The 8,808-nt window shown below is 39.1% G+C and overlaps 4 protein-coding genes across 8 annotated transcripts in view; 2 read left to right on the forward strand and 2 right to left on the reverse strand.

Moving 5' to 3' along the window:
* The window catches only part of LOC104807534 (mitochondrial dicarboxylate/tricarboxylate transporter DTC-like), a 3,199-nt gene extending 2,552 nt beyond the window's left edge, over positions 1-647 (forward strand). The window contains exons 5-6 of the mRNA XM_010532851.2: positions 30-244; positions 347-647. Of these exons, the coding sequence (XP_010531153.1) occupies positions 30-244; positions 347-403 (272 nt within the window). The 3' untranslated portion in view covers positions 404-647. The remainder of the gene's footprint in view (positions 1-29; positions 245-346) is intronic.
* Positions 648-1,134: 487 nt separating this feature from the next.
* Positions 1,135-2,721, reverse strand: LOC104807535 (mitochondrial import inner membrane translocase subunit TIM17-2-like). 3 transcript variants are annotated; one of them, XM_010532854.2, is made up of 2 exons: positions 1,900-2,721; positions 1,135-1,329 (listed from the first exon to the last, which is right to left on the reverse strand). In XM_010532854.2, the coding sequence occupies exon 1, from the start codon at positions 2,582-2,584 to the stop codon at positions 1,934-1,936; it is 651 nt and encodes a 216-aa protein (XP_010531156.1). In that variant the 5' UTR covers positions 2,585-2,721; the 3' UTR covers positions 1,135-1,329; positions 1,900-1,933. The 3 variants fall into 3 exon arrangements, with proteins under 3 accessions (XP_010531156.1, XP_010531154.1, XP_010531155.1); XM_010532852.2 differs by lacking the exon at positions 1,135-1,329 and adding an exon at positions 1,402-1,550; XM_010532853.2 differs by lacking the exon at positions 1,135-1,329 and adding an exon at positions 1,566-1,649.
* A 288-nt stretch (positions 2,722-3,009) lies between these two features.
* LOC104807536 (cytochrome B5-like protein) lies at positions 3,010-5,074 on the reverse strand. Its single transcript, XM_010532855.1, has 5 exons — positions 4,879-5,074; positions 4,739-4,788; positions 3,747-3,824; positions 3,529-3,620; positions 3,010-3,227 (listed from the first exon to the last, which is right to left on the reverse strand). The coding sequence occupies exons 1-5, from the start codon at positions 4,955-4,957 to the stop codon at positions 3,161-3,163; spliced, it is 366 nt and encodes a 121-aa protein (XP_010531157.1). The 5' UTR covers positions 4,958-5,074; the 3' UTR covers positions 3,010-3,160.
* Positions 5,075-6,353: 1,279 nt separating this feature from the next.
* LOC104807537 (tRNA A64-2'-O-ribosylphosphate transferase) overlaps positions 6,354-8,808 on the forward strand; it is a 3,324-nt gene continuing 869 nt past the window's right edge. Inside the window, exons 1-4 of one of the 3 annotated variants that reach the window (XM_010532857.2) lie at positions 6,354-6,850; positions 7,378-7,532; positions 7,719-8,388; positions 8,577-8,671. In XM_010532857.2, the coding sequence (XP_010531159.1) occupies positions 6,562-6,850; positions 7,378-7,532; positions 7,719-8,388; positions 8,577-8,671 (1,209 nt within the window). In that variant the 5' untranslated portion in view covers positions 6,354-6,561. Of the gene's footprint in view, positions 6,851-7,377; positions 7,533-7,718; positions 8,389-8,573; positions 8,672-8,808 lie in introns of all 3 variants that reach the window. The other 2 variants (XM_010532856.2, XM_010532858.2) reach the window with 2 other exon arrangements.

Genomic DNA, 8,808 nt, shown 5'->3' on the forward strand with positions numbered 1-8,808 from the left:
CGGGGGGGGGGGGGATTTCCTCATTGCAGGAGCAAGTGCTGTTTCAGGTTTCTTCGCCTCAGCTTGTAGTTTACCCTTTGACTATGTAAAAACCCAGATTCAGAAAATGCAACCCGACGCCGAGGGAAGATATGCCTACACCGGATCTCTTGACTGCGCCATGAAAACCCTAAAATCCGGTGGACCTCTGAAATTCTACACAGGTTTTCCGGTTTATTGCGTTAGGATCGCTCCTCACGTCATGGTAAACACTTCCCTCTTTCTCGCCTCGCCCTTTTTACCGTTTCTTCTTTTTCCTGACATCTTATTGACACCATTGCTGGCTTCGGGTTTTTTTTCTTCTCAGATGACATGGATCTTCCTGAATCAGATCCAGAAACTGGAAAAGAAGGCAGGCTTATAATAAAATGTTCTTTGTGCATTACCAAAGCTTCCATGAGAGACAGAAACTTCAGTGAATAAAATAGAGCAACAAACAAGAGCAAAAGTCCAACCACATTGGCTTCTGTTTTTTTTTTCCTTCTCTACTCCTTTGTTTAGGTTTTTTTTATTAGTATTGTTTCGATGGTTTCAGATTATTATAACCGTTAATTTTGATGTTTTGGCCTGATAATGTTATAATCCAACTAGAGACATGCATGCGTCAATTAGAATTCACTTCTAAATTTGGACGTCATTTTATTGCCACGTTTTACCTATTTTTCTAAAAAAAAAGTGGTTTTGTTTATGTCAAAGAATTACTGAAAGAACGAATAAAGAAAGAATATCTGAAGTTGGGACCAAACAAAAAAAGAAAACTTTCGACATTTTTACTTAAATAGCCATCATAAAACAAATGTAAAAAGAAAGAAAAGTTTCTGATAAGAAAAAAAAAAGAATGTTTCAGATTTTAAGGATATATCTGAACATATTTGAGGTTTTAAGGTACGGAATCCATGGTATATGGACATATGCCCCAATTACTCATTTGCCCACAAATAATCCGACCAACGAGGACGAGAACGAGATTGAGGTACCAGAAAAAACTGGTGGGTAGTCAAGGGCAAGGAAAGAGAGAGGAGGAGGCCTAGACAAATAATCATAAGCACATTAATTATAGTAAATACATTACAATGATCAAATTGCTATTGATTTGGTTTAAGCATCGGCAGATTAATTTCGCTGTAATTTGTTTAGAACATAAAGTTCAATTAAACCATAGTCAATAACTTGTTTTGTGAGCTTTGAATAACAGAATCGCATTTCCAAACCATACACGCAGCTACAACAGTTGGAGTCCTTTCCGCTCCTTGTTGCGTCATTTGTTCTTCAACAAGCCAAAGCCTTTGACTGATGAAGACAGAGAAACGGAGGCAAGGGGAATACAATTCAGACAAATGGACACTAACAAAACCTCTGATCCGGAAAGCGTCTCTTATCCAGTTCGCAACATAGAACAAAGACCAAGCCTAGGTTTCAGCCATTACAGAAACAAGCCCACCACCACCACCATCATCATCATAGGAGCGCACACGCTGGTTATCCGAGCATTTACTCATTCAGCTCCCCGACTAGCAAACAAGAACATGAGATGCTCACACACTATAGAAATCTAGATTGCCAGCCATTCAAGACGCTAATCAACACAAGCCCTCTAGATAAAATGCTGTCTGTACAAATAAAGGAGAACTGCTTCATCAACCCGCGATTACCAATTCATAACATGGGAGGGCAAATGAATGAAGCAAAGTTTTAGAGAACCAATTCTCAATCCACCATTACCAACTCAAAACATAGAACAACGCCTATACCAAGGTTTTCATATGGACTATATCTTATTCTCCACAGGACCCAGTGTCAGAAAACATGATTCCACAGCGCAAATACAAAAATCCTAGATCAAGCGTTTGCTCGTTATACCTTCAAAAATACTTAAACCCAGGCCTCAATTTCTTCACTTGTACTCGAAATTCGGCACCGGAGGCGCATCAAAGCTCTCCAGAATCTGAACCTTGCTCCCTCCACTATCCTTGGATTCCTCCTCCTTCCCACCTCCGAACCAGCCTCCGAACCAAGAAGAGCCTAGTTCTGAACCAGACAAGCTTTCCGGTACGGGTTGACCCGGCAAGCCCATGGGTACACCAGGGGCCGGACCCGGTTCTTCCATCATGATCGGTGCGTCTTGCGGAGCACTGAGAACCTTATTGAGAGCGATCCCTGCTCCTTCGATGAGAGCCAAGAGAACGCCGCCGAAAAGAGCCGATCGAGCGGAGGCTCCGAGGCCCTGACGCATCGAGAGGAACCCTCCGGTGGCGGCTCCGGCGAAGATCGAATTCCATGGATCCTCCTTCTGACGAGCGTAGACCATCGTGCAATCGAAGGCGGAGAAGAGGCCTCCCCACACGGCGAAGCTCCCACCGACTCGTGGCGCATTCATCCTCACCGCCTGAACTCCGCCGGAGACGCGAGATCCGATGGGAGAGTTGTAGACGCCCTTGAGAAAGTGAAAGGCAGAGCCGCCGACAGCGCCCATGCCGAAGGCGCCGCCGATGTCGTCCAGGATCCTGTCGGGACACGGTTCTCGGGATGTCTCTGGAGTTCCCATGGATTCTTCTCTGCTTCTACTTGGGATTAATTGATCGGAGCTTTCAGAGGGAGACGACGACGAAGGAAAAGGACGAGGAGAAGAAGAACCCTAGGAGCGCCTCTTCACGCGGGCATTTTGCAAAAGACCATATGGTGTGGGGAGTTTATGAGTATTACGGAATAACCCTCGATTGAAATGCGAAATGACGAGAATACCCTCTCTCCCACACATTCCCCTTCACTTTATGAAAGAGGTCGACGTCCACATGCAGTATGCACCAATAATCATCCGGATTTATAGCAAGAATACAGAGGTGAATGCATAGGTTTGGTCTGAAATATTTGCAATTGAATCCAACTATAAATTATTTCGTATTGGTAAAAGTTTAGGTTTTAGTCCAAATGAATATGAAATAAAACATGGTTTTGGCCGCCCGGTTCGGATTGGAGATCAATTAAGATTGGACAGAACAATTTTGAACCAGATCCAATATAACCAAGAGAAGTTTGTAACAAACAGAGAGACAAATCCCATATGGACCCATGATAAGATGATGCATAAAAGTGAAACGAGAGGGTGACTGTAAGAAACCCTTCACTTCTGCAGGTCCCCAATGTAGAAATCTTCGATCATGTCGAAAACTCGGGTGGCATGTTGTGGCCTGTAAAGGGTAAAAGATGGGGAAACACACGCATCAACCGAAATTTCGGGGCGATATAAAACCATTGCCCGAGTCAGATCAGAAAACATCATCAACATTCCAAAAATTTTGATCTACGATCATTTTCAGACATTTTAATTGAGCTTTTTTGATGATGTGACGGCTGATTCAGATCGTTGGTGCAGTACCAAACTATATATTAGAGCATAAACTTTATCAAATACCCGAGAATTTACGATATTTGACAATTGGTTCCTATGGGGTATGAACAAATACGGCGGGGAAGGAAGAAAACAAATACCCGAAAAATCCTTCAGTGGAATCATCCCCCGCATGATCTAGAATGGCGTCGCCACCTGGGTGTTCTTCCACATATGATGTAACATCATACACCTGCAAAAGTTACACCAAATATCGGAAGGAAACAAGTATATAAACGGCTGTTTATTAGGTGACAAATATTCGTCATAGATGCGAAATGGTTCCGACTGGACAAAGCTGAAAGTGTAGATTAGCAACTTTATCTTTGATGATGATCCAACAATCCGTTCTTCTGTTGTGTAATGAAACTTCAGCCTTTGTGAAACTTTTGGGACCCTGAGACAAATTCAAGAACAAAAAAACAACAAGACCGACATTCGGTATTTCATTTTCAGATGACTAGCAATGATACTCCTTTTCATACATTAAGGACAGGTCCTATAATAAGACTGCAAAATTTAGGAGTCGGTAATAATACGAGCTGAACACAAACCAATGCATTCACCATACATGAAAATCGGTAATGACATGGCTATCATTTACGATAACAACACAATTCAGGCTTCAGCGGATGATACAATCTGAAAGTAAACTAACCCTTTTACCGTATGATGTTTAGTATTCAGATTTAAAAGCCTAGAAGGAGAGCCATTAGCTTATCAAACATGTAAACCTATTATTTAAGAGCAGAAAAACCGAGTGAAACCAAACAGAACTACACCCCTTATATCATTTATAAGTTTATACCCTTTTGTGGTTTTTTGTATAAGCAAAGTTCTTCACTAATATTTTGAATTTCTTTTTCAATGCTCGTGCTTTTCCTGTGACGTCCTTAAGAAAGTTCTCCCTCGCCTCTTAAGTTGATGCATATTACGTCTTCTATCAAACACCTCTTAACAATCTCAAGCCTTTTTTTCGTCATTTCGAGCCAGATTTCGTTAACAACAGGAGCTTGCAATGTAACTTTGCATCACATCAGAGATTTTTTTTTTTTTTTTTTTTGTTAAAGCAACTCTTCAATTAGCACCATTCCAACTCAGAGTATGATCTGAAGATAATCAACACATTGCAAATCTTTCCAATACTACATCGCCATTCTACTTATCAACCATTTCAAGCGTACCCAAGAGAAAGAAATCCATGGAGATAAACTAGACTGGCTAAATCAACATAAACCCCAACCATGTCCAACAAGACGATTCTTAATATGAACACCGAATTGAAGGATGTGAGAGTTTGAACTGACAAACCTTGTCCTTGACATTTGTGCTGTCATTTGATTGGCCCTTGTGGCTACGACCTGCAAAGAACGACAACACACCAAGTCGAAATCAGCGAGCCATTCAGACATGACAGAAGCGAACTACATAAGCACTTGCAAGAGAATTACCCGACGCCCGCTTTCCCTGAATTAAGAACAGAGCAGACACTAAGAAGCCCAGAAGCAACCCGAAAAGAGCTATCATCATCACCTCTCAGCTCACTGGCGAAGATAGAACCCTGAGGGCTCGACCGAGATCGATCGAGGTGGGAAAGAGAGAGAATAGACAGATCTAGGTTTTAGGTGGTTTTGTAATTTTAATTTGAACGAGGGTATTTTGATAATTATATAATTCTGAAAACACCAAATTCAACTTAAACTAAATTTAAGAAGGAAAAAAAAATAACATAAAATTGGGAAAAGAGTCTTTTTAACAAACTCAAATTTCCAAAAACACAATTTTCGTTCTGCAAAATCTGTATCTGAATCTAGGGGTGGTCCCTTTTGCTTATTCACCGAGAACCGAACCACCATCAAAACTGAATCCGACGTACAAATCGGAGGTTTATAATTTCCTAAAAAAATAATCGAGTTCGATTAAAAAAAATAATCGAAAAAATTGATATTTTAAAAAAAAATGAGTTTTTTATATTAAAAAATTCAATTCGAACCGAATTTTAAATAAAAATTAAATGTTAATAGAAAATATATATTCTTCTTAATAAAACTGAAAACAAATTAAATGAATCAAAATTGAACCGCATATAATAACTAACTGATTGACACATATTTTCATATTTTTCAATAACCCGAACTGGTCAAGTATAATGCCAAAACTTTTACAATTAATAAAAGGATTAGAATTGAAAGAATAGTCAGAATTGATTAGTTTTCTGTAAAAATGAAAATTTTAAAAGAAAATTAGATATTTAACAAAAAAAAATACATATTAAACAAAGTAGTAAAAATGGAAAGAAGATTTAAGTTACAAGAAAAAGTCACTCCAAGGAAAAAAATCATATATTGAAAACAATGTAAAAACTATTTTTTTAAAAATCATAATTTTCTTCTGTTTTTTTTTTTTTTTGGAAAAGACAAGTGAGACACACGTATTAAACTAAAAAAAGAACAGAAGCATGTTCTTATTATGTTTTTTATTTCACCCATTACATTCTTAAACTAAATTAAATAAATTGGCAATTGGATATGAAAAAAGAATATGTAATATAATTTCAATCTGACCTATTTAACGACTTATAATTGATAGTGTTAGATATGATCCTGTGCATTTAAGTAATTTCTAAAACGGGCGGCACATATGATATTGGCACAATCATGCGTTATATCATTTTGGGGCAGATCTAACAGTCATAGATGATACACCGTCACCTTTAAGAAGAAAAACTTGAAATACTTCTTAATGCAAAATATTTGATATTAATAATAGCACAATATTTGTTGGTTATTGAAAATATGTCAGAATCGAGTAAAAAATAATATCGAAATCATTTCGGTTAAATAGTATATCCATTAACACACTATTTTTTGAAATAATTTAAAAACCTATTAAAATTCTAATAAAATACAGTATGATGTCCGAAAGATTCGTTGTAATGAAGAACTATGTAAAATAACTACAACATAAAATAAAAAACAAAAAGAAACATTTTTCCTTAAATGGGAAAAAACAGTACATTTCTGTCAGCATGCGTACTGAGTAACTTATCTTTCTCCGCCACCGTCACCTTCCGGTAAGATCTGGAAGTTCAACGAAAAATTCCGGCGAGGAGGGTCGATTTTTCCGGCGGAAAAATGGGGGAGAAGGAGATGGAGAGACAGAGCATATACAGAGCGGCGAGGAGCGTGAAACGGAGGGACAACAGCATCTACAACGCTCTCCGATCGATATACGAAGACTCGACGTTCGTGGGAGAGATCCGTGAGCTATGGCCGGAGATTCCTCTGGTGGCGAATCTCCGGTGCGGTCTCTGGTACTGGCGGAGGTTCGACGCCACCTGCTACTTCAAATCAACGGATGGGCACACCAACAATCTCTCCTTCAACACCTCCCGTCTCAATCTCCATCTCCCTCTTCTCGCTGGTGACCCTCTCTCTCCCTTTCACTCGAATCCATTGTCAGATACCCATGGAGAATAATTTTGTGAAACAATTGTCTTCAAGTAAAAAAAAAAAAACAGATTTTCCCCTTTCACTGCCTTAGTTTGCGTGTCTCCACATGGCTAAGAAGTTGACGAGCAAACGGCAATATAACACAATTCTAGAGGATTTGCCTTGTAAACACATAAATGGTTCCCCTTAAACATTTTAGCTTTTAATCAAACATTCGAGTTTTACTGTTCATATATGAAATTTCTATAACTGTTTCAAGTTTAAAAGTTTATTCAATTCAGTTGTATAAATCTAGAGAAACGAATGTGTTCGGTAAGAGTAAAACAAGGTAAAAGATTCGAGTTGTACAACTTCGTTTGAGATGTGCCTTGGCATGTCTAACGTTTGTTTAGTACTTATTTACATGTGACATTGTTATCATAAAATGAATTAGATCATGTATCTTAGGTATTGTATGTTCGTTTTTATTTGAAGAGAACACTTGTTTTCCTTGGGTAGGACAGAAAGGAGGATGTATAATAGTTGATTCTACCCGGAAAGGAAAACGATTTCCAGACAGCATGTCGAAAACAATACCCATATGGGCGTGCGTGTTGAATCGTTACATGTTCAATCACTTCAAGAAATCTCACAATGAGCGGTTCGTCCAGGAGGTGAGTAACAATAATGCCCATGATGTGCATTAGAAGTTTAACAAGACTTAGTTGAGTTTGTGGTCTCGAGATTGAGCTAAAGATTATGCGTCACTGCATTAGTTGATTCTTACCCCAGTGTTATATATCTTGTAGAAGATCGGAGATGTATCATGAAACTTCTGATGAAATCTCGTATTTGAATAGGGGTCAACCAGCAGTGAGCAAAACGGTGATAACATTTTGGCCGGATGGGATTGTTCTTTACATCTACCGCTTTGGGTACCAGAAACTGAAAAAGCCGCCATTGAAGATCGGTTGGAAGAGTGGACGAGACAATTAGATGAGAGCGGAGCTGATATAACGTCTATTGTTTCATGCTTGAGAAAGCCTTTACGTCCGCTTTGGATTTCACAGAAAACGCTGATATGGTTGAATGAAGTGCCAGAGCACGATTCATGGGATTTTACCCCGATCATCCTTCTTTCTGCCTCAGCATCGTCGGGCGAAGTTCAGTGTAGAAAAAGTTCGGAACTGAGTTGGAGTTATATACCGGGAGCTGGAGATGATGAAGAAAGTTGGGCTAAGGGATTATCACCGAAACTTTTCTGGACTCATGTCGATGATCTTATTGACTCGGGCCCTGACTTGTGCAACCAGAAAGTAGCGGAGATTATCGAGAATGACAGAGTATATTGTGCCCAAAGAGGTCAGGAGGCTCCTCAAGTTTCTAGTCGCATTGATAGTGTTACTACTGGTGCAGAGATGACATTTTCGGAGAATTCAAACCCCGAGCTTTTGATGAAGAATCCTGATGAGGAATGCTTGATATTTTGGCTTGGATCAACGAATCTCGCCATCGGACCTTCACATATCGGTAAAAAACTTCACTTTTTTTTTTTTGTATCGAATTCACATTTCGTGCACATTTATCCATCTCTAGAAAGTCATTCTTCATTCTAAATAATTGGTTTTAGAATTGAAGTAAAAAAAAAAACTCTCTCTCTCTCTCTCTCAATCTCTTAATCCTCTCATTGACCATTGCTTCTCTTTTTCTTGCAGCAGCTTATAATGTTACGGGTTTTGATTACGTATTAAATTGCGATCAAAACCCCATCGTTGAAGCTCATCCTGAAGCTCATTTGCATCTACCAATGACGGTAAGCCTATAAGGAACAAAATGAACTCTTTAACCTCTATCATCAACATCCCCTTAATCCCTAGTTTATTTGGGATCGACCGCATGGATTCTTCGTTTTCACTCATTTCGGTAATTCGGTTTCGATTTTGCTCTTCC

The sequence above is a fragment of the Tarenaya hassleriana genome, unplaced genomic scaffold, assembly GCF_000463585.1.
Source record: "Tarenaya hassleriana unplaced genomic scaffold, ASM46358v1 Cleome13, whole genome shotgun sequence".
Lineage (NCBI taxonomy): Eukaryota > Viridiplantae > Streptophyta > Magnoliopsida > Brassicales > Cleomaceae > Tarenaya > Tarenaya hassleriana.

Coding starts and splice junctions, on each gene's coding strand:
- LOC104807535 (XM_010532854.2), bottom strand. CDS start 2,584: ATGGGAACTCCAGAGACATCCCGAGAACCGTGTCCCGACAGGATCCTG.
- LOC104807536 (XM_010532855.1), bottom strand. CDS start 4,957: ATGATGATAGCTCTTTTCGGGTTGCTTCTGGGCTTCTTAGTGTCTGCT. Junction 4,789..4,878: donor TCAGGGAAAGCGGGCGTCGG/GTAATTCTCTTG, acceptor CGTTCTTTGCAG/GTCGTAGCCACAAGGGCCAA. Junction 3,825..4,738: donor GCACAAATGTCAAGGACAAG/GTTTGTCAGTTC, acceptor AATTTGTCTCAG/GGTCCCAAAAGTTTCACAAA.